We start from the raw sequence: 24,892 nt of genomic DNA, 5'->3' as shown, positions 1-24,892 counted from the left end.
AGGGTCACTTGTGAAAATATGGGCCTATGTAGTTAGGAATTTGCTAACCAGTGTTGAGGGAATGCCCCTATTCCCATTCAATCCAAAAGACTTCTTTCTGTAATATAATTCATATAAATAATATATTATTATAGTATAATTATAATTTGCACAAGCGGGCAAATCCTCTGCTTGTGCGCATCAGCATAGCTTTATTGGTGTCAGTGGAGTGATGCCAATTAACCTGAGCTGGGGCTCTCACTCTTAGGGTATGTCTAGACTACATGGCTCCGTCGACAGAGCCATGTAGATTTGTTTTTTTGGCAAAGGCAAATGAAGCCGCGATTTAAATGATCGCGGCTTCATTTAAATTTACATGGCTGCCGCGCTGAGCTGACAAACAGCTGATCAGCTGTTTGTCCGCTGAGTGCGCTAGTCTGGACGCTCCCCTGCCGACATCAAAGCCCTTTGTCGGCAGCCCCGTTATTCCTCGTGGGATGAGGTTTACCGGGGCTGCAGACAAAGGGCTTTGATGTCGGCAGGGGAGCGTCCAGACTAGCGCGCTGAGCGGACAAACAGCTGATCAGCTGTTTGTCGGCTCAGCGCGGCAGCCATGTAAATTTAAATGAAGCCGCGATCATTTAAATCGTGGCTTCATTTGCCTTTGCCTACAACCCTCATCTACATGGCTCCATCGATGGAGCCATGTAGTCTAGACACAGCCTTAGTAACTGCCCATTGAATTTACTGTGGTGACATAAATGGCTCCTAAAACTGCAGGTGGAAGTTGCGTGCTACCATATGGTGGGAGTAAGCCTGCAAACTGACACGTAGCACTGGGTTATACTGGAACTTTGCAAATCACCTCCTCCCAGTGAGGCAGCAGGTTTGGCTGAAGACAAGTTCTGATTTACCAGTCAAGGTCTGGTGCATTTCATTAAAAATTCAGGAAACTGTAAAAAAAAAATAATACAGCCTATCCAGGCTTATTTCTTTGGTAAATCCCAGTGCAATGCTGACATATGGCCAGTTCCTGCAAGTTTTCCCAGCAGGCCTTTACTTGCAGTTAGGGCATCTTGCAAACAAACAACCGTTTCCTGGCATCTGTTTTGAATTTGTTCCCCTTTTGTTGTTATTTATGGTATGCCTCATCCTATTATCTCTGAGGCTGAAATTTGGAATGGGAGGTTAATAAACTGTATCATTGCAGTGCAATAGCATAAACTGTCTCCAGTTCCTCTTCCTTTCACTTATTAGCCAATTCTCGTTAGCTCCTTGCTCAGCTTTCTGTATTTTCCAAATGCAGCAGTATTGTCCCTATGTATGAAAAAAGTGGATTTCTGCTGGGGACTATAGAATCTCATCATAACTTCTGCAGAATATTCTGCTGGTCTGTCTAGCCTAGCCTGCTGGCTTTTTAATTGCTCCTTCACATGCCCTCATTATTTGAAGGGAACAAGCCACTATTAGCTCAAGTTCTCTTCCACAGTTGCCGTGCTTTAGTAAAACACTCCATAAAGAAAAATTACCTGATACTGAGCACCAGAAATGGAGCCAAACTTGTCCGAGCAGAATCCCGCCATAGGCTAATGATCTCCTCTAAAGAAATGCCAATTACTGATTCAAATACCACAGCCATGGTGAGTGCCCAAAATAATATAATTTGTAATATCCAGTCCAGCATACGACAGCTTCCCACCATAGACTCAGTGCCACCTTTGGTTTAAATTGCCAGGAAATGTCACTACTTGTGTAAATTATATAGTGTAATACAGATGGGAAGAAGGCAAAAAGAGAAGGGAAGTTGATGCCTTTTTTTTCAAATAGCCTCTGTTATTGGTTACGTTCTTTAATTTTGGATGAGAGACTTTGCACCTGAATTTCAGAGGAGCTCAGGACTTAGTATTGCTCTTGGATTCTCTATGGTATGAGCAGGGGTTCAGTCTTGTGAATCATATAATCAAAACCCAGCGGCACCCAACTACTAGCAATGAGATCCATGGCGTTTTTGAAGGAGCCATTCTGCATTAGATAAAATTGCTTCTTTAAATGCTCTCTCACAGACCATATATTTGCCTACACAAATAGGGATGACTTTAATATCCTTGGGTATGTCCACACTACAGTGTTATTTCGAAATATCTTATTTCAAAATAGTTATTTCGAAATAGCTTATTTTGAAATAACGCATCTACACACAAAATGCATTTTGAAATAGCATTTTGCTATTTCGAAATAGCGCGTCCACTGAATGGACTCTGAATCGCATTTAAGGCTGGCTGGAATCAGTTCCAGCAGGGCACCAGATCAGGACTTACTGTGTGGGACTGCTGCCTGAGGCTTAAGGGGACCCTCCCGGACAGCCAGTTCTCAGGTTTCCCTGCTTGCTTGTCTACCTCGATGAGGAACAGCAAAGCATTTTGTCTGTGTGCTCTGGTTGCCCTCACTCGGGACACCACAGCACTCTGTAACATGGAACCGGAACTGCCCCTGGGCACTCTGGTGCTTCTCTTGGACGCGTTGTTGCAATCCTGGCTGCACTTTCTGCAGGCTGCCATCTGGGAAGTCCATTGGGGGGCTGTCAGTATCCAGGAGCCCCTGCGGGAGAGCTTCCACCCTGAGGAGCACTAAGAGCCTCCCTGGTCTGCCCCACTGGGGGCTTGTGCCTCTTTCCTCCCTTGTGTCCTTCCACTTACCCCTCCCTAACCCCCCTTCCTGATGTCAAATAAAATACACATTTTTTCATAATCACAAACTCGCTTTAACACAACTGGGGGGGGAGGGACTGAAACTCTGGTGAGACTGGGAAAAGGAGGGGAGAAGAGAGGGTGGGAGAGGGGAGAGGGAAACCTGGGAAGAGGGAAGCAAGGGGAAGAAGGGGGAGGGGAAGCTCAGGGCTCAGGATTGGGGGTCTCGCCGGACCAACTTAATTTTCATGCAAACCTGCTCCTGGGTTCGCATGTGGCCTTTGGTGGCCAGGCTGGCAGCTATCCTGCCACAGACGGCCACATTCCTCTGTCTAGTACGGAGAGCATGGATGTTGGGGGCATTCCCCCAAACCTGGGCCCTGGCAGGCTCCTGGGAGCTGACAGACTGCTCCTGGAGAGTGGTGGAGAGTTGGCTGTCAGTGGCTTGCTGGCTCATGTTTTGGGGCCACTGGGTCAGGGGCAGTGACTGCTGGCACAGGCACTGTGGCCAGAGTCTACCCCTTTAAGGGCTCCGGGGAGAGGGGGAGGGAGTGGAGTGTTCTTGGTTGAGGCTGGAGTGGGCACCAGGGCATCCTGGGAAGGCTGGAGGCCCCCTATTTAAAAATAAGTGTCTACACAGCACTTATTTCAAAATAGGTATTTCAAATTTTGCATTATTCCTCATAGAATGAGGTTTACCAAATTCGAAATAAGCGTTCTGCTATTTTGAATTTATTTCAAAGTTATTAGTAAAGTTATTTTGAAATAACGTTGCTGTGTAGACATATTCCTTTATGCTGAAGATATGCAGGTCTGTATCTGCCCTGATGATACATCAACTATTTTATGTACTCAGGGACGGTCCATTAAATGTTACAAAAAGGAAACTAGATATTGCTGGCCAAAAATAGAGGGAGGGAATCCGAAAAAGCTCTTGCCCAATCCAAGTTCATCTAGTTCGTTATTTGTGACAAATTGCTGTGTTGATTTGAAATGGAAGAAGACAGCCCCTCATGAAATACTGGAGGCAATACATAGCCATTGATGATCTTTGTTCGAAGGAAGCAACATCTATAGCTCTTGTATTTAAAAACCTGATATGGGGACTGCTGGAGAGATCCGTGCTGCCTGGGACGACATTAGCAAGCACTGTTGTTCACTTAATACTTTCCTGTGTCAATTAGTACAAAGCTGGCTTAATCACTCCCTTTGTAATGTATTAATGCATGTTTGCCTTTGTGCTTTATTGGTTTGTGGCTGCAATTGCACTGCTCTGCTGGGTAGTGTTGCGTTACGCAAGTCCAGCACTGAGAACCATGCTTCCTTAGTTCTAAGATGATCAGGGAAGAATTAATTAGGGAATGAATTCACATGGCATTCAAACCTCCTGTAAACAAAAAAATGTACCTTGATGAACTCAAGCAAGAAGTTTTATGTAGCCTTGGTCAGTCACTAGCAGGTTATTATCACCGTTCCCTTTACTGAGATAGGTCCTTGACACCGATGGGATATTGCCAAGACAAAACACCAAGGGTACGTCTACACTACAACGTTAATTCGAACTAATTTAGTTCGAATTAGTTAATTCGAACTAAGCTAATTCGAACTAACGGATCTAGACTAAAAAACTAGTTCAAATTAGCGTTTTGCTAATTCGAACTAGCATGTCCACATTAAGTGGACCCTGAACCGGGGTTAAGGATGGCCGGAAGCAGTGCCGGCAGGGCATCAGAGGAGGACTTAGAGCGTGGAGATGCTGTCTCAGGCTAGCCGAGGGCTGTGCTTAAAGGGTCCCGACACCCACCCCGGACAGACAGTTCTCAGGGGTGCCCCGCTTGCAAAGCAATCCTGGCTTGGAGTGCCCGGAGTACCCATACTGGGCACATCACAGCACTCGGCCATCAGACCGGCTGCACTTGCCGCAGGCTGCCATCTAGGGAGAAGGGGCAATCGGGGGGCTGCAGGAAAGGTTCCACCCCAAAAACCCGCAGAGCCAGCCCAGTCCTCCCCATCGGGGGCGTGTACCCCATTCCTCCCTCACCTCCTTCCACTTACCCTTCCCTAACCCCTTTTCTTGATGTACAAAATAAAGGACAATTGTGTTAAAAAATGGAATCTGTCTTTATTGAACAAAACTGGGGGAGACTGGGAAAAGGAGGTGGGAGAGGGGAAGAGAGAGGCTGGGAGAGGGGAACGCAACTAAAATGATCAGGGGTTGGGAACAGGTCCCATATGAAGAGAGGCTAAAGAGACTGGGACTTCTCAGCTTAGAAAAGAGGAGACGGAGTGGGGACAGCATAGAGGTCTCTAAAAGCATGAGTTGGGTGGAGAAGTTGCATACAGAAAAGCTCTTCATTAGTTCCCATAAAGAAGGACTAGAGGACACCAAAGGAAAGGAATGGGTAACAGGCTTCAAACTAGTAACAGAAAGTTGTTCTTCACAAAGCACAGAGTCAACCTGTGGAACTCCTTGCTGCAGGAGGCTGTGAAGGCTACAACTAGAACAGAGTTTAAAGGGAAGTGAGATCAAGTCATGGAGGTTGGGTCCATGGAGTGGTATTAGCCAGGGGGTAGGAGTGGTGTCCCTGCCCAAGGTTTGTGGAAGGCTGGAGAGGGATGGCACGAGACAAATGGCTTGGTCACTGTCTTCGGTCCATCCCCTCCAGGGTCCCTAGTGTTGGCCGCTGTCGGCAGACAGGCTACTGGGCTAGATGGACCTTTGGTCTGACCCAGGACGGCCATTGTAAGCTCAGGGCTCAGGGTCGGGGGTCTCAGTGGACCACCTTAATTTTCATGCACTCCTGCTCCTGGGTGGCCAGGCTGGCAGCTCTCCTGCCCTAGCCGGCCACGTTCCTGTGCCTAGTGCGGAGATCGTGGACGAGGTCCACGATGTCCGCACTAGCCCAGGCGGGTGCCCGCCTCTTGCGGTCCCGGGCAAGCTCCGGGGAGCCACCAGCCTGGTCCCGGGAAGAGGGGAAGGGCTGGGGGGCATCGGGTGGGTGGCTCGATCCGTGCCAAGTGCAGGGTCTGCTGGCTGGGTGCTGGCAGGCTTGCACCTGGCACGGGCACCGTAGCCAGCCCGTGCCCCTTTAAGAGCTCCAGGGCCGGGAGGGGGGCAGACAAGTTTCCCTGGTGTTGGCCAGAGTGGCCACCAGGGAAACCTGGGGAGGGCTAGCCTCCCACTAGTTCGAATTAAGAGTCTACACAGCCCTTAATTCGAACTAGTAAGTTCGAACTAGGCTTAATCCTCGTGGAATGAGGATTACCTAGTTTGAACTAAGCGCTCCGTTAGTTCGAATTAAATTCTAACTAACGGAGCACTAGTATAGCGCCTATGAAAGTTAGTTCGAACTAACATCTGTTAGTTCGAACTAACTTTGTAGTGTAGACATACCCCAAGAGTTCATCTCTGAGCATCAAAAGCCTCCAATTTTCAAGTAGACAATTTTCAATCAAAAAGAAACTCCTTTTTTGTCTTTCACTAGCCAACCACTCAGCCTGCTGAAAGCCGTATGTCTGAAACCACAGCTCATCTGATAGCAACATATGGCTGTTTTGTCAAAATGGGCCTTGGATTACATCAGAAGGAAGATTTAAAATAATAATACATTTTTCTTTCCTGACCAAGGATGAGCCGGGATCACTGCTGAAGTCTTGCTTGGCAAAAATAAACATGCCATGGCCTGGCTGTGAGACTGCCTGTGTTGCCCTCCCCTACGGCACACCTGGCTCATGGATCTCACTCTCCAAGAAAGCAGATTGCAGTTCGCTCGTCTTCTCCATGCTTACAAGTCTAGGTGACAACCCATATTTTCTTCAAACATACAAATAAGCCAAAAGCTTTGAGTAAATAACTCGACACAGTTTACTGGAGATGCTGCTGTATTTTTTGCATGAAAAGCTCGTTAGTATTTGGCCACAGTTGATCTACATTTAAAGAGAAAAAAAAATCTTACATTCAGTTCATTTTATTTTTATTTAATAAAAAACAGTATCAGATTAAAAATACAAACACTTTGGGTGATTATCCAGCGTTTTCCCTGTGTGCCTTCTAGTGTCAACCAATGAGTGGAAAACAAAACAAAACCATTTTGGCTGCAGCTGTAAAATAATGTTGCATCAATTAAATTACACCAAATATATTATTATACCTTTTTGAAATGGCTTTCAGACCAATAAATAAAAAAAAAGACAAATTCAAATAAAAAAGGCAACTTTGTATTACAAAAAATTAAATAAAAATCACAACACTAGTAATAATGTGCAGTCAAGTTTTTTTTTCTCTATTCTTCTAGGAATGATAACATGCCAGTAAATCCCTACATGACATTTCCAGTTTGGCACCAAGCAGTCAATCATTCATTCACATTTGTACACAAGATGTCAGGCCTGGGCAAAAGCCTGGGGAGAGCTGAGTATTTGGGGCACTTCTCATTTCCTTACAACAGCAAGCTGAGGATCCTCTGCCTCATTTTGAACCTGTATAAATCATTTCTACCAGAGGTGGTCCGCATATAGTTCCCTCTAAGGTATAAGCTGAGCGTCCACACACAAGAAAATGAAGGGCTGCCCACCTAATTAGTGCCTTGCAGTCGTAGCTCTACTAGCTGCCCATAAGCAGCAGCAGGTGTTTCTACTGATGGTGCACATCTGCACATGCCTCAGTGCACAGAAGAAAATGTATTCTGCACATGGCTGAAAAAAATAGGAGGAACATTGGCCTGGACCTTGGACCCTCTCACCTGTAAGGTGAGGAGGTGGCTTTGGGGGATTAGAGGGCATGTGGGTGGGTGAGTGAGGTGGGGGGAAAAACAGACAAGTGAAGGGGAGATGAGGAATTTGGGATGTGCAGGCTGCGGCAGTCAGAGAAAGAGGTAACTTTCCCCACCTCCAGGGATGTGGCTGTCAAGGAGAGATGGCCCTCCTTCCTAGCCTCAGTTCAGTGGCTCATGTGGTGGGGGAGAGACCCCTATTGATATTAAAATATGAGTTGTACACTTTTTTGTAGAATAAAAGCATTAATTATTAATGTTTTTATATAGCGCTTTTTATCCAAATCCCCTTAACAATATTTAGCTAATGGTACACACATCATTTGGAAAGATCATTAAATGGTCTGCTGAGACCCTCAGAAGCTTTCTAGTGGTCCACGAAAAAAGCATTTTTGAGAACCACTGCTTTCCACACGTAGAGCCAGATTCAAAGCTGGTGTCAATCAGTGTAGAACTACTGAAGCCAGGTTCCATTAGGTCAATGGAACAAGGCTGATTTACATCCGATCAGGGTCTGGCATCTTATACTCCAGGGGCTGTGTCTACACTGGCATGAATTTCCGGAAATGCTTAAAACGGAATAGTATTCCGTTTTCAGTTTTTCCGGAAAAGGAGCGTCTACATTGGCAGGCTGCTTTTCCGGAAAAGCCCTTTTTACGGAAAAGCGTCTGTGGCCAATGTAGACGCGCTTTTCCGGAAAAGACTACTGGGCTGTCTACACTGGCCCTTTTCCGGAACAGTGTTCCGGAATAAGGACTTATGCCCGAGCGGGAGCAGAATAGTTTTTCCGGAATAGCGGCTGATTTTGTACAGTAGAGCATGGTTGCTTTTCCGGAAATTCAAGGGCCAGTGTAGACAGCTCGCAGCTTATTCCGGAAAAGCGGCTGATTTTCCGGAATAAGTGGCCCAGTGAAGACACAGCCCAGGGCATCAAGAACATCTTTTGCCCAAAGCTGCAATGTTCATCCGAAGTGCTGAAACCAGGTAGGCTCTAGTTCAAGTTTCCCTAAAATGGAATATGGCAGACCTGTTAACAGTGCACCCTTCAAAATAGACTTTAGAGGGACAAAAACAATATGACACATGTATGCATTTGGGAGGACAGGATGCCTCACTGTTATACTGAACGATGTCCATAAATAAAAGAATGGACTGAAATATCCCCTCTTAAGAGAACAGTGAGCACTTACATCTTGCTTTGTATGAACAGAACACCCGTGGATGCCTCTTAAACCAGAGCTGAATTTTGGCCCAGTGTCTCATGGAGGAAGGACTCTCTCCATTGACACAGACAAGGTGAATCAAGGAAATAAAACTCACCCACCTTTATGCCAGTTAATTCACCTAACCTTAAGGAGGAGCCTCCCTAAACCGGTACTCTCTGGTCTGGCAACATCCCTGGTCCGGCAACATCCCTAGTCTGGCAGAACCATGGATGTTGCTGGACCACAGAGCCCGGGGATAGGGAGGTCTGGTGCAAGGTCAGCAGCATGGCAGGGAGGGTCAAGGAGAGGGGGAGGGTCTGGTGGCACAGTGGAGAGCAGCAGTGGGAACCTCTGGCCCCAGTTGCTGAGGATCTCTGGCCATGCAGTGGAGAGCTTTGGCTCTGGTCACGGAGGAGCTCTAGACATGCATAGGGAAGCTCCAGCCCCGATCCAGGCCCCAGCAATGGCAGGAATGGAGGCACAGTGGGGAGCTCTGGACACCAAGGAACTCTGGCCCCAGCTGAGCAGCAGGGACTCCTGGCCGGGCTGGCAGCAGGGGGCCTGGTGCTGAAGTCCAGCAGAAGTGGGTCCAGGGCTGGAGCCCAAGCCTAGGGGCAGTGGGACCAGGTGCAGGCCAGAAGCAACTGGCAGTAAGGAAGGGAGGGGGAGGCCCCATGTCCAGCAAATCCCCTCGTTTGGGATCGGTCAGGTCCCAAGGGTGCCGGACCAAGGAGGTTCAACCCGTACTCTGACACAGAAAATAAGGAGTTTTCGAGCTGGAAGGCAATGAACAATACAGCAGCTCTTTGTTCTCTCTTAAATCCAATCACATTGTTATTCTGGATTCTCAGCTAACCCCACACTGAAATTTGTAGTATTTCTCCATGGCTTGTAGGATTTTAGAGCATGCTCAGAGAGAGTGGGCCAAATACTACTCCCAGTTGAAGTTTGGGATAAAGATGGGACCAGAATATGGCACATTAATCTCCAGTTCTGTGTGTGTTTAGACCATTAAAGCTGCTGCCAATTAGACCTCACAGGCTAAATTCTGTCTGCAGTCACACCAGTGTAGCCCCAGTAAAGCCTAAGAGCATATGTTCATGTAAATAAGATCAAAAATTGGCCATATGACTCCAGTTTGCCCAGGCCTGTCGAACACATAGTGCCTTGCTAACCGAGGCTTACATTCAGGTAATCCAGTAGACCCAAGTGGTACCTTTATGGGAGTTGAAGCCTTAAGTTTAGATACTTAGATATATCCAAGGAAACATATACATTTTTCTCCTTTTCAGACTGATACCATTGCTCATGTAGAACCAACTACAAATACAGGTATTTATCTGTATTTTTACACCAAATCTCTTATCAAGTCGACTGTTCTCATTCCAGTACTCATGGTCAAATTCCTTCTGTTCCACTACTACCTACTTCGAAACCTTATTTGGAAAAAGGCACATTCTCACCGAGTTTCAGTCCTCTGTCCATTACTACATGCTACAATCCTTTTCTTAAGCTAACATTCTAAAGGCAAATTATTATCCACTCTCAGATACATACTAATAAGCAAAACACCACCATTTGCTGACAGTGTAAATGACTGAAATCTGGATTTTGTGCTCAATTAAACCTTGAGAAATTATGAAAAACACTGCTCTTCCTTGGTATTTGTTTGGCTGGCAATCTGGAAAATGTCATAACCCTACTAAATGTGTTTGAGCAGGGGGGTAGGGACTCAATTAGCTACTTGCAATATACAACTTTTTCTAGCTCACACGATGGTTTCAAATGTTGCATTTTTTCACTGATCGGTTCATATCTGACCATAAGTACTATGCTCTTCACTAGTGAGGAGAATGACATGGTAGGTGGAAAATCTGAACCTGTAGCCACATGCCTGATATTTTCCAGGAACACCACACTGAGGTGACTATTTAAAACTACCCTTTCTATAGCAAATTCTGAGATTTCTAGAACCAGAAGGGACCATAGTAAACATCTGCTCTGGCCTCCTGCATAACACAGGCCTTAGATATTTCACCCTGTAATTCTTGCATCAAGTCAAAGAACTTTGGACTGAACTGGAGTATATCTTTTAGAACACGGGTGGGAAACCACAGCTTGCCTGGATCTGGTCCCTGAGGCTCAGTGCCCACCCCCACACTGAGGCCCCCATGCTGGCGCTCCAATCACTCCACTGGGGGGCCAGAGCACACATAATCTACTAATCTGGGCCCCCAGGGGCATATGTGTGAGGGGAATATGGGAGTGGGTTTTTGTTTTTGCTTCTCACTTACATACAGCCCCCGACTGATTTTTTGGTGGGTCAGCAACCCCGACCCAAAAAGCATTCCCCACCCCTGTTTTAGAAAGACATCCAATATCGGCAAAGATTTCAGTGATGAAAAATACAGCACTTCAGTAAACTAGTTAACTACCCTCGCTGTTAAAAATACATGCCTTATTTCCAATCTGAATTTATGTTATGCTTTTGGCTGCCAGATCCTGATTTTGTTTGTTTGCTTGTTTGTATGACCACAGTACTTATAAATCTCCATCACGGAGCACGAGCCCACTGATCCAGGCCCTGTATGTTTGTATCACATATGAATTATTTTCTTGGGAAACTAGGTCATACTTCAGTAAAGCAAACTAAAAGAGAGTTTGCATAATGTTCAAGAGAAGACTTGGAGGTTTTATGTATCTCAAGGTTTTCAGGCTTGCACATTCAAGTCCATTTGGATGACCCTATCACTGTCAGCAAATTGGTAACCAGGCTAACTCCATCATAAAGGTACACGACAACTCCCTTCCCTTCCCACCATCTCCACTGTGCTAGTTGAGTTTGTTGCAGATCTCCAGCGCCTTCTTATAGACCTGAGTCACATCGTCCATGTCCGTTAGAAGGGAAAAACTGCTGTCCCCCAGCCGATTTCGGTAACGTTTCAGATGCTGTGGGCGGGGGCGGTTCTGGAGTCCTTCGAAATCTCGGATCTGAAGGAAGTTTTCAGCAGAGACACAGCTCCGGATCCTTTGCCTGTTTGGCCTGCTCTCTTGTAAATCTAGCAAGTCAAAGGAGTCATTGGAAATAATACTGTCATCACTAATCACACTAGAAGGGCGACTGTAACTTCGAGATAATCCATCCCCAGGCAGGATCCCTTCTTCCATTGCTTCTACCATTGATGTTTCGGGACTGACCAAAGCAGAGTCAATGGTACTGGTGGAATACTTGCTGTTGTGTTTTAAGATTCCCTTGCGTCTGTAGGAATGGCTATGAGACCCAATTCTTGGAGTTTCAGTGATGTCTGGGGAAGTGTCACTGTTTCCTGTCTCATCCTTATTGTCCAACAATTCAGAAGATTCACTTCGTTCTGGAGAAGAGTAATAGCCAGACTCTCTCTGCTGAGTCTTCTTTAAGATTCCTTTTTTTGGCATGAGGGAAGACGTTTTAGTGCCATATTTGCTTGCTATCTCTCCCTCTATGGCACTCTTAATGACTACACCAGTCCTACACAGTTCTTGCTCTATCTTAAAAGTGGAGGGTAACACTGGGTTAGCCACTCCTTCGATGAACCCTGCACTGTGAGACCGATGCTCACTGTTGCTCCTTTTCTTCAAGATGCCTTTGGGCCTCTTAGAGCTTGGTTTGGAGGTGTTCTCAGCTCCTCCTTCCTGGATTGATTGCACAACAGCATTGTCCTTCTTTGATTTTTTCAGGGACCTCTGTCGCTCCAGCGTAACTTCGGAACCTTTGGGTTTGGAAAGGCACTTCATTTTGGTATCAGTTTCTGGTTGGAGGCCTGTTGAACGGTGGTGCCAGTCAATAAACCTAGCCAGCAGTGGGGACTCCGAATCTCTCAAGGCATCACAGTCACAAACACTGCTCTTGTAGCCCCAATTAACCCACCAGTGATTGGCTATGTCTTCAATGGTTGCTCGGCGCTCAGGGTTCACCATCAGCATCCACCTGATCAGACCACGAGCATCTACGGTTAAAGCATGACATTGAAAATAGTCAGAATATAGAATTCTTTGGGCTTTTTGACATTTTAAAATGGAAATATGGGCAAGACAGATGAACAGAAATGATGCTTCTCAAAACAGGTGAAGTGATGGTGTCATGTGGGAAGAGTTAGCCATCAATTCAACTTCAGAAAATGAAATTAAGTGATATTGCATAGCTATAGACACATGATACATCGAAACAAACGTACTATTGGCTTGTCAACAGCTGAGTGATTTTACATATTAATAAAGGAATTTAGTGTAGACACTGAACTTTACATCGAATCAGGTTAAGCCTTAGAGGAAAAAAGGGCACGCTGGAATTTCAAATTATATACATTATTGATTTTGTATCTTTTTTTTAAAGCAAAGAGGGAAAGGAGGGGGAGAAAAAGTTAAATGCAATTGTAATATAGTCTTCTATAGGTTAATTTACACAAGCAAATTAGGTAGGAATAACCAGAAAGGAGAATATAAAAAATGGTGGCAAACAAATTATGAACATTAAATGCATACTAAAACTTATTGATAGATTCACAATTTCATTGCCAGAAGGGACCATTATGACCAGAATTCTTTGGTGTCTTTCTATCAGGGTGGCATCCCCTGGTGCAACGATAATTTTGAATATATTAGTATTAAATTCAGATTTCTGAATGAGTTTTCGGGCCAAGCAGTTGCTTCTCCGTGACTATTCATCTTCTCCCTGCTTTTGATATATATCCCACAATGTAGTTAGACTAGAACACTGATCCGTATTAGGACCTTGGGTCGGTTTACAACTTGTCTGAACAATTCCACTTGCAATAGCTAACAGACTTTCCGCTGTCATGGATCTAGTTAAAAGACCCTGTTAAAACTTCCATAAGGCAATAAAATCTATCTGCTGTAAAACTTTCATTTCAAAAGGGCTTTTGGTAAGGGCTCTACCCAGATGGGAACTGATGGCAGATGATGCTTTGAGAGGGGATGGAAGATCCTTTTACTTTTCATCCTTAAGTGACACACCAGAAAATGCAGGAGGACGCCAGAGAAGCCAGCCATTCTCAACTTCAGTCATCTTAATGCATTACACCGATTCTTTTTTTTAATACCTGAGGGCTGTGTTGGCTCACGATATTCTCCGCTGCTGATCTGCCGGATTAGATTTTTGTGATCAAAGCCATCAAAGGGCATCGTTCCATAAACCAGAGTGTAAAGCAATACACCAAGGGCCCAGCTGTCGACCTAAAAATACATAGACAAGGAGCATAAGGGCTAGAAAAGCTGATTCCTGCAGTCTTCTAGACCATTAGCTCTACAAGAGCAACAGAACATCCAGCTGTGCTTGGTTACCGGCATGCAGGTATTTAGTAGCTGACAATGTGTAAGCAAACCAAATGAAAATAACAGAAAGCAGCTTGAATACTTTCAATCTACGAGAGGCCCAGTTTTTCTACATGTAGGATATCATCAGGACAGAATATTCATGCTTGTTATTACCAAATACAAGTCGTATAACTGCTATCAATGTAAAATTAATTTTCATTTTACTTCCCCCTTACCTCTGGGCCTCGATAGGGTCTTCCATTAACAATTTCTGGGGAAGCATACAGTGGGCTCCCACAAAAGGTCTGCAGAAACTTGTCTTTGTGATAGAGGTTGGAGAGCCCAAAGTCTGCAATCTGTAAAGACAAAAAGGGGTCTATAGTACTGACATTTACCTTATGAAAAGATAGGGATGGAGTAAGATCTACTGGTTAAATCTTCAGGATGAGGCATCAAAACTCTTGGTTTCTATTACAGCTCAGACACTGGGTCCCTGTGCAGCCATTCGTAAGTCATTTAAACTTGGATACCTCACCTATCTTTGCAAGGGTAACTGGAAGAAATTGAACCTTACTGTCTTCTGATTGCCCTGCACCATGTGTAGTCATTTACACCAGTGCAAGGTAAAGTGTTCCTCTTCTGATGTGGTTGCACTAGTATAAATGCCTACACAAAGTGCAAGCAAACCAAGAGTCAGGCCCTTAGAACTCAATAGGAGCCATGAGGCAGTGGTGTCCTAGGGACTCAGGGCAGAGGGAAGTGGCATCTGAAGTCATCTGGAGCTAAATGTTCAATAGGCATTGATCTATTATGCCACTATGGATTTGAATAGTCAACCACAATGGAAGTCCATTCCTATTTGGGAGCAAGGATCTGAACTGCTGCATTCCTAAATTTCCCAGCACAGACAAAACTCCCCTTGAGATTGTTGGGACATTCATTTATCTCTTCTAGTCTCTGCTCTTGTTCTTATCAAACAAAAGTTGAAGATTGTGACAATGTGGCTTACAAACTCTTACATCCCTTGGATTTTCATTGTTTTTCTCCAGCACAAGGCAACAAAATTAATAATTTTATCTTGTTTTTTACTCAAATGTCTGCATCATAGAGATCTCCTTTTTTTAATGAATGTACATGATTGACGTAAACATGGTGGATCACAAAACTTACAAATGGTGGTATGCATAGTTGCTTTCTTTGCAGTTACTCCAGAACTGCCCTGAGCCACACTATAGCTTCTATAGCTTCTAGCACAGTCAAGTTCTCCCTTCATAGGACAAATCCTACTCATTTACTATTATGGTTTCAATGGGATTATCATACGAGTCAGGGGTGTGGCTTCCTCTCAGACTTTGTGGGGACAGTAGCTTGCTGATCCATATGGGTATGTCTACACTACCCCGCTAGTTCGAACTAGCGGGGTAATGTATGCATACCGAACTTGCTAATGAAGCCCGGGATTTGAATTTCCCGGGCTTCATTAGCATAAAGCCGGCGCCGCCATTTTTAAAAACCGGCTAGTGCGAACCCCGTGCCGCGCGGCTACACGCGGCACGGGCTAGATAGTTCGAACTACGTAGCCATTCCGAACTATCTGTACTCCTCGTTCCACGAATGGCTATGTAGTTCGAACTATCTAGCCCGTGCCGCGTGTAGCCGCGCGGCACGGGGTTCGCACTAGCCGGCTTTTAAAAATGGCGGCGCCGGCTTTATGCTAATGAAGCCCGGGAAATTCAAATCCCGGGCTTCATTAGCAAGTTCGGTATGCATACATTACCCCGCTAGTTCGAACTAGCGGGGTAGTGTAGACATACCCTATGAGATTTGGGGTGCAGAAGAGAGGAGATTACCATCTAGGATTATGTTGCTAAGAATTACATCACTGGGTCTTTGCTGTGTTTAAATGCAGTGCCGTAACTAGCTAATTTTGTGCCTGAGGCAAGAATATAAAATTGTGCCCCCTCATGTTTATATATTCATAGTAGTTATTTTGTAAAAAAAAAAAAAAGGGAAAATACACAAATAACAGTAATAATAATAATAACACAACATTTATTTATTATAGTTATGAGATCTGCATAAGCAATACATTAATACATATATAAATATAATTATAAAATATCACCATGTCAGGTACTATTAGGTAATTGTTTATAATTGTACCTTGCACACTTTTAATGAGGCAAACTCATCAATAATTGCGTTGAAATTAATATTATTCGCTAGCTCTTGTTTGTCAAGAGGCTCCCAGCCTGACACCCCCACGTCACCCCCTGCACCTCTGCCCCTGTGCAGGGCAATCTGATCCCCTTCTCCCCCAGCCCCGCATCTGGGAACTGCGCTAGGACACCTTAAGGTGGCGCTTGGCATGGCTGAGCTGGTGCCTGGTCTCCCAAGCTGCTCAGAAGCAGCTGACACGCTGGGTGACTGCCAGAGCTGGTGACCACTGGATCGCAGAGCAGCAACGTGCAGCCTGACATGTAAACTGCGGGCTGGCCGATGCTAATGGGCGGGGGAGGGAAGTGGCGCGGTCTTAAAATAAGTAGCTGTCTTAAAATAATTAGTTTTCTATATTATTTTTCTGCGCCCCCTCAGCTATGTTATGGCCCTGTTTAAATGCCTCATGCCTGTTCTGCCAGCAGGAGAGAGTTTAGTGTGTACCTGGAGTGGGAGCTGATCAACACACAGAACAATGGCTAGCCAGTAACACAAAGAGGGTAAAAAGAATGATGAGAAGACATGAGGTTAGTGTTGACAACTTATATCATAGTTCCTACCATGACAATAGATGGCTTAAAAGTTATCAGAACAATACATTGGTTTGCCCCCGTTTTTGCTTCTTTATGATGTTTTATAAAGGAAGCTCCCAACGTATTTTTCAGACCATAAACAAAAATATGAAAAAGGAAGGAGTTTTCTGTTGAATGTTTTTGTTAAAACTACATAAATGCATGCCTTTCCTACCATGAAGAACTGATGATATCACAAAAGACTAAAAAGCAAAAGCAGAGAAGGGGACCAGGGTTTTTATTTTTTCAGTGTTTAAGACTTTTTGTCATTGTTTCCTCTGGCTAGATCCAATGTCTAATCAGAACTTGGAGAAAAGGATGTCCTTATTAAACATTTTTGACATCCCTTACCCTTTTGCCTATCTTTGAGATACCTTGTACATGCCCCCCAAAAATACTGTGTGTCAAAACTAGGGAATGCCAGACTAAAAACCAAAAATAAGCAGCTTCCAGATTTTCTTTATGTGTCATAAAGAGAAAAAAATTAGGGGCTATCTCAATTTTTTGCTTAAATCCTTAGTCACCTTTAAAATCATATCTATCCCATTTCAAGTTCCCACCTCTAATATTTTGCAGGGGTATGTGTCTCTGCACCATGCAGATATTTGCAGCTCCTAAGGAGCTGCAAATGAACAGAAGGATTTCTGTTCATTAATAGTACTTTATCCCATTCCAGTATAATTATAACTTGAATTTACTCAATATAGCATCTACTACATTAGAAATATGCTGTAGCCACTTCAAGCCTTAAGTAAGTGTTTTGTAAAAATCTTCAGTGTCTGGTTGGAACGCCACTGAATGGGGTGTACTTCTACAATTTGCAGACATGTTCTGCTGGCTCAAATTGCACTTAATTGCCCTAAATTCCACTTTTTTATCAAGTCACCCTGACTGACTTGCAGGAAGTTGGTTTTAAGTCTGATGAAGTGTGCCCTGTCAATCAGAAGAAGAGTGGAACCAATTCAATGTTAAAACTTTCCTGCTAGTCCCTGAGCTTCAGTTTAGTTCAGGATGCAGTTAAGACAGGGGCAGACACCGCACAGTATGCTTCATTAAGAAAATACATTCCCTTAAGGCCATGGAATGTATAAAATGTGCGTATATGTACACTGACACATGCAGGGATACACATACCACTTTTCATACCAAGGAACTCCTAGACTTGGGCATTCATGTTTTCATTTTGGCCATTCAGGAAAAGGGGTATTTATATTATAATCCACTCCCATACTCACAGACTGATACTTATCAGCTTTTCCCATAAAAGCTGTTGTGCCTCCTTCCCCCCCCCCCCCCAAACAAGATTAATAGAAGCCAAGATTACTTCATGTTCTTGGCACTTAAATGGAACTAAAGCATTAAGTCAAAAAACCTTCAAAATTGGGAGGTGCTGGAAACAAGCTTTTATTCCCTTTAGCTACAGTAGTTTCATGTTTACTATTTACTACAATAACCTAGATGCAATTTATTGGTTGGTTATAAGTTTGGACTGTAAATTTAATCATGTGTGCATTTATTTAAAGAACGTGAGCAAGGGCTTCAGCAGGTGTAAAATAGCAAGGCTCCACTGACTTCAACGGAACTATGCTGATTTACTTCTCATCGGGATCTGGCTTTGTATTTCAGTGCAGACTGAAAATATATTTGGTACATTAAAGCAGATGAATGACCGAAGAATTTACATGCTAGGGGTAACATTTTCAAAAATGACATGTATCTGCTGTGATAAAGTGAGCAAATCCCCTATTCTGCATATATGTAACACCCTCCTGGGGCCATGGGGGGGGGGGGTTACCAGAAATTATTCTAGTTTGTTTCCACTGTAAAGCCCAAAAGAAGATGCAGTCAGCAACTCCTTGTTGCTACTCCACTTATTTTTCTTTCCTGCTGTCACTTTGTTTCATTTTAAGTTTACTATATCAATAGGAGTTTTGGTGCTCCCTTAGCCCTGCTGTCTTTCTAGCTATTTATTACACAGGCACAGCTGGAGTGTGACTGCCAAAGAGGGTGGCCTCCTTTTTACTGGTACAAAGGCATTGGTGGAATTCATGAGCTCAGGGGAACAGCAGAAGAGATAGCTGATTGGGAAGATCTATATGTTGGTTGCAGAATATTAGAAACACTGTGTGTGAGGCTTTGTTGTTTACTGGACCAACTTTAGCTTGAGATTTGTCTCTCACCAACAAGACAAAGCTGAAGAAGAGCTCTGCGTAGCTCAAAAGTCTGTCTTACCAATGGAAGTTGGTCCAACCAAAGATAGATCCTCATAAGGTGGGTGAGGTCAGATGATATACTCAGCTTTTCAGGCCACATCTAGACTGCAAGCCTCTTTCGAAAAAGAGCGTCTAGACTACAATCGGTACTTTCAAAAAAGCAAGCTGCTTTTTTGGAAGAGAGTACCCAGGCAGTCTGGATGCTCTCTTTCGAAAAAGTACAATTTGCATTACATAGCGCCTTTTTTCGCAAGAGCACTTTCGAAAAAAGGCGTTCTTCCTTGTAAAACAAGGTTTTCTGCAGTCAAAAAAACTGACGCGTTCTTTCGATTTACTTTTGAAAGAACGCAGCAGCAGTCTAGTCGCAGGGGAAGTTTTTTAGAAAAAAAGCCAGTTTTTTTCAAAAAAAAAACCTGTAGTCTAGACACACCCCCAGTTCCCAGCATTCCACACAAACGTTTCAAATCCATGAGAACTGGAGGAGCTGCAGTGAGGAGGAGGGAGCTCTATTATTTGGACCAAGCTCTGAAACCTAAAGTACTAATAAGGTCATTTTAAAGTAAATTGTATTGCTGGCAGCTAGGAAGTGAGTCAGAATAGGGAGTGGCTAATATTTGTTGCAGGATCCCACGCTTCATTATCACACAAGTTAAAATGAATATTGTTTTATGTATATTACACTGTGTGCAATGCGATAAAGATTGTAAAGTTTTTTCAACCTAGCAGACTGTGCTGACATGGGGAGTCCTGGGGAGGAGAGAGGATCAACTCATGGGATTCTACCCCATTTTTCAGCTCCAGGATACAGATAATCAATATTAGAACCCTTTTCAGTTTGGGCAGGTGACTCTTCCAGAGGCAGGGAAGTTCAGCGGTCAGTTTGACTGTAACACTTTGGTGAAACCAAATCTGACAGATTTCATCACTATCAGGTTCCCTACTTGGTTTAAAACAATGTTATTTCCTAACATAACAGGCTATCCATACTTGTTCTGATTTACTGGTACTGCGGTAGTGTCTATGTGGCAGGGCGGGGTGGCCGCCCTACACAGGTAACGGGGAATTAAAGCAGCCCTCAGAAAGGCTGCACAGAACCTTGACAAATGGGAAGAGGGCTTATTGAGACAGCCAATAAGGAGGAGGCTTGTGGAGCAGCCAATCAGGGCCAGGGAGGGCCAATAAAGAAGGGCTGTTCAGCAGAGTAGAGGGAGAAGGACTGATTGCAGAGAGGAACATCTCAGAGAGAGAGCAGGGCTAGGTAGGGTCAGGGGAACAAGAAGGAACTCCAGCCTGACTGGCTGCCAAAATGAAAGCCCTGATACAGAGGCAGAGAAGGTGCTAGGGCTATAGGGAAGTGGCCCAGGGAAACAGGCAGCAGAGATTGTTGGGACAGTAGGTGGCTGTTGCTTATTGGGTCCCGGGGTCAGGACCCAGAATAGAAGGTAGACCTATGTTCCACATCCCCCTTAGCAGCCCACTTGCCAATGAGGAGAGTGGCTGATCCAGACTGCAGTTTGCCCCTGAGGCGAGGGGCTGGACCTTGGAATGCAGTTGGCTGTTGAGGCAAGTGGCAGGCCTGAGGATTGCCAATCCCGCAGAAGAAGGGAAGATAACAGAGTGGGGCACAGCCTGAAGGCTATCCCCAGAAGAGGACAGGTCCGGGAAGCAATGCGGATCTCAGGGCCAGGGAGACTGCAGAAGTGATGGAAGCAAGATGCCACTTGAGGAGTGTACACAGGCACCAGAAAGCTAATCCCAGGATGGCCCGAACGAGCTACAGAAGTGGTGAATCATGCAACCTGTTACAGTCTAAGAGCCTCATTCCCGGACCTGGACTCCTGCTGTGCTAGGTGATGTCAGCACCATTACTGACATGCAGAAGCGGTAACAATTTTGGCCCAAATAACACTGTGGTTCAGTTCAGAAGTCTTAGCATCAACATACTTAGCAGAGTTATGTGATTGCTCCATTGAGGTTCTCTGCTAAATCAAACTGACCAAGAAACCAGTTATGCAGACAATTGCTCCAAAAAATGCAACATAATAGCGAGTGCTTAAGGACCTTAAGTACTTAGGTATATGACTGCAATGGTCAGTTCTGAGCCAAAAATAGTATGGTTGTTTTTCTTGACTTCCAAGGGATCTAAGCATACAATCCATCTCATGAGTGACTGAAACAAGACATCATTTATGATTTAATATAGACCAGCTCCCCCCACTTCAGAGAGCGCTCAAGAAATGGTTCTTAAGGAACAACACTACCACAGAAAGTCCTTTGGTAATCGAACCACGTAACTTGAACCAGAGTCCCTTGCACTCTGGGGCCTGTGGAACAGTGGGGATCTTCCCTACGGTCTGCATTCCAATGGTGGCACGTTTGTCAACCTTTAACGATTGACTCTTCCTATTTGTTGTACTTGGCTCTGAAATTTCCAGAGATGTCACTGGCTAATTAAATTAAAAAATCCAATTATCTCTTTGCACACTGTTCACCTACCTCATGACTTAAATTTTTCAGATCAAATTTAAGGATGGTTCCAAAATTGGCAGGGTATCAAGTAAAAAGGATAGGACAAAATGGCGAAATGATCTGAGAGGGTAATTTCTAATAGATAAAGTATTCTTTACTTCTTGTCTTGAAAAGCACAGTGGGGTGCTACTGTACATTGTTCTGGTTTCTTATTTAGCTGTTAACATAATGGATGAATAGTGCAATTGTGTAATCTGTGCTATATGTGCCATTGGTTATGTGAAAAGTTTATATTTTGCCTCCCAGAGTCTGTCCACACAACATGCTTATTTTGAAATAAGCTATTTCAGAATTTATTTTGACGAAATAGCTTATTTTGAAATAGCACATCTATACTACAGGGAAGCCTCAAAATTAGTCTGAGGAAGGGTTCCCTAATGTGGACATGTTACCTCAATTTAGAGACCAAAGAGGCACTGGAGAGTAATTACTCCAAATGGCTCTGGGGAGGAGCTATTTTGAAATAGCAGCAGTGGAGCATCCACACTACTTCTATTCCAAAATAGCTATTTCGGAATAAACATTATTCCTTGTGCAATGAGATTTCGAAATAAGCCATCCGTTATTTCAAAATTATTTCGAAATAACAGAATTGCTGTGTAGACACTCGCACTGATATTTAGAAACAACATCAGTTATTTCAAAATAACTGTGCTGTGTAGATGCACCCCCAGGGAACAACATGGTTCCTTTTCATATACATTTCTTACAATCAATTAGTAAAATTTATGGAGTGTTTTTGGATCTACTGGCAAAATAAAAAATATAAATACAAGTTCATGAGGATAGGTGTCTTTAAAGGATAGAAGACAGTAAGTCTCATCTCATTTCAGCAGATGTATTTCCACTGAACATTCAAAAGCAACAGCCCCTTCCTAAAGCCCCAAATTGCACATTTCTCTCTTTTTTCTGTATAAATATTTTCAGAATCAGGGCCTGTTATAGTTACTCAACTGAAAATAAATAATTTACAGATCCAGATGTGTTTCCTTGCCAACAAACACTGTTTATGAAACAGAAAAAAAGAGAGAAATAAAACCCTATGTTACTAACAGAGAAACCACAATAACACATTCTAACCCCAAAGTATCAAGGCAAATACTGGCTGTCTGTTTAACATCAAGTACTGGAAGTAGTTCTCAATGTGGTAGGTAAGATACACAAAAAAGCCTTACTCAGAGGAATCCAAATTCAGACACCATTGATAGTGGGAACTATGAAATATAAACTGTACTTCCAAATCCCAATCCTTATACCTCAGGAGCTTCTTTGTTTAATATAGGCATCATGAGAAAGTAAGACAGCTTATAGCCACCTGTGTGTATAATCACGTCCAGGCATATTTGCACATACAGAGATGTGCATTACTTTTAGCAAAGGAATGAGAGAGGAAGAATTGGAAATATGCAAAATTCAGTTTAGCCTATCATGTATGTATTTAATCTAACAAAGGGGGTCCCTGAGAAAAGTCTATAAATACTCCAAGTTATTCTTTACTGGGAGCTATAGGAAATGTGTATTTATTAAAAATTCATCAGCTACTTATGTTTCATCAGGTATTCCATGAACACAAAATTTACGTTAAAAACCCACTGCAGTATTTGACACATCTAGATCCCCAGGGTGAAATCCTGGCTATACTAAAGTGAATGCAAGTCTTGCTGTTGTCACTAGTGGAGCTAGCCTTTTACCCCCATCCAACCAGCCCTTTTCCACAAGAGCAATCCTGATTTATATCCATCAAAGTCAAGAGGACAATTATTGTGGGTGAGGAATTGCAGAATCTGGCCCTTGTTTGCTTTCTGACTAGCACCTATCCACTTTCTAATAATTGTACCAAACATTTTAGTATCTGAAAAAAAAATCTGTGTTTTTGAAATGCTTTGATCATACTGAGTTTGGGTATTATTCTCACTGGGGTATAAATCAGGATTACGTCCCTTGAAATCAGAAGAGTCGAAGTGGTATAAAACAGACATAAAAAGAGAATCAGGCCTTTTGTCTTGGTGCAATTTCCTGCAAGCTTGAGAAAATGCATGTGATGAACACAGCCTACCCCATGTAACAAATTCCCCAAATTCTTCTTCTCTCTCAAGAAATCTGTGATTATCTGGGAAGATAGTTTTGTACGTGATGCTGAAATAGAGGTCATTCTGCACACAGAAGCCTGAACCACATGCAATGTCCTGGAAAGGCTATTATTTGTTTTCAGCGCTATTAAAAGGTGTGTTGGGGCTGCCAGCATTGATGACACTGTTGGCACATAAGGGAGAGATTCACACTAGCACTACAGCCTTGACGTTAACAACAAAAGTTCAAGTATCGCATAGGATGTGGCCGCTGTAAAATGCTATTTTTAGAAACTGCATATTGATATGCTTTAATCCACCACTTGATCCAAGGTAGCTTGTCATCAGTTTTACACAGATGGCAACTACCATATATTATTTTCTATTTCCACTGTGCGTGAATTTAGGATCTCTTTAGTATGAAGCACAAAAGGTAGCGCAGGGAGCACCATGACTATCAATGGAGACAGAAGACAGAGAACTGACAAAGACAAAACTTAGGCTGTTGGGACAGTTGGCTGTGTAGATTGCTTGTTTTCTGATTGCGTTGCATTGTTAATTAAGCCATAAACCATAACAGCCAGTGGGCAGCATCTATCCTCTGCCTCTCTGTTGGTTCACACACCAAACCAATCTACGCTGCATTAGGAAGGGATGATAATGGTACGCCCAATGAGTGTGAAGTGACACCAAGCTGAAGGTGTAAAAGGGTCACCGAGTAGGAACTTTAGCTTCATTAATCTCCCAGAACTGCATTATTTTTCTGGTGTTATGGCTATTAATAATATTAGTATAGAATAAGAAGGACGAGGAGGAGGAGGAGGAGGAGGAGGAGGAGGAGGTCATTCCCATGCTTTCACTGAGAATTACTGACATAGATATGACATCACCGATAGCCAATCAGAAAGCTACATTTGTGTCTGGCGTTTTAAAGCCATTTCCTAATGAAGCACATATGCTTTGCTAAGTTTATTTTGAAACTCTATTTGCTTATTTTCCAGACATGATCAAAAGGCCATTCGGAGTGTTCAGTAGGAGGCACTTGAACCTTCTAGGCCTAGAAAATTTTTTCGAGTCTTAGCAGCTGCCAGCAATAATACCATTGGTAATGTAAGATGTGCTGCTTGAAACACTCTGTCTTTCCCTGGCAAATTAATATGACTTTGGGAACTGAGCCCCTTGGGTGGCAAGAAGAGTTTTCCCTCCAAAATTATCCAGAACTCCATATTGAACTAACCATACATGGTGTTTTCTCACCTCAACTTCCCACCCATGGGCAGCTGGTAATCTAGGCAAGGGAAGGTATTGCCTTCCCAATATTGCCTACACTGCCCAG

General features: G+C 43.7%; 1 protein-coding gene across 2 annotated transcripts in view; it reads right to left on the bottom strand.

Annotated features, from left to right (window-relative positions):
- Positions 1 to 6,618: 6,618 nt before the first annotated feature.
- The window catches only part of NUAK1 (NUAK family kinase 1), a 68,330-nt gene continuing 50,056 nt past the window's right edge, over positions 6,619 to 24,892 (bottom strand). For both annotated transcript variants that reach the window (XM_025178936.3, XM_075938501.2), the window contains exons 5-7: positions 14,193 to 14,312; positions 13,743 to 13,875; positions 6,619 to 12,629 (exon numbers count right to left, since the gene is read on the bottom strand). In XM_025178936.3, the coding sequence (XP_025034721.2) occupies positions 11,476 to 12,629; positions 13,743 to 13,875; positions 14,193 to 14,312 (1,407 nt within the window). In that variant the 3' untranslated portion in view covers positions 6,619 to 11,475. The remainder of the gene's footprint in view (positions 12,630 to 13,742; positions 13,876 to 14,192; positions 14,313 to 24,892) is intronic.

This window comes from Pelodiscus sinensis, chromosome 1 (assembly GCF_052426305.1).
Source record: "Pelodiscus sinensis isolate ZL-2025 chromosome 1, ASM5242630v1, whole genome shotgun sequence".
Taxonomy (NCBI): domain Eukaryota; kingdom Metazoa; phylum Chordata; order Testudines; family Trionychidae; genus Pelodiscus; species Pelodiscus sinensis.
The sequence above is the reverse complement of the archived record's forward strand: the minus strand, read 5'-3'. Positions and strand labels throughout refer to the sequence as shown.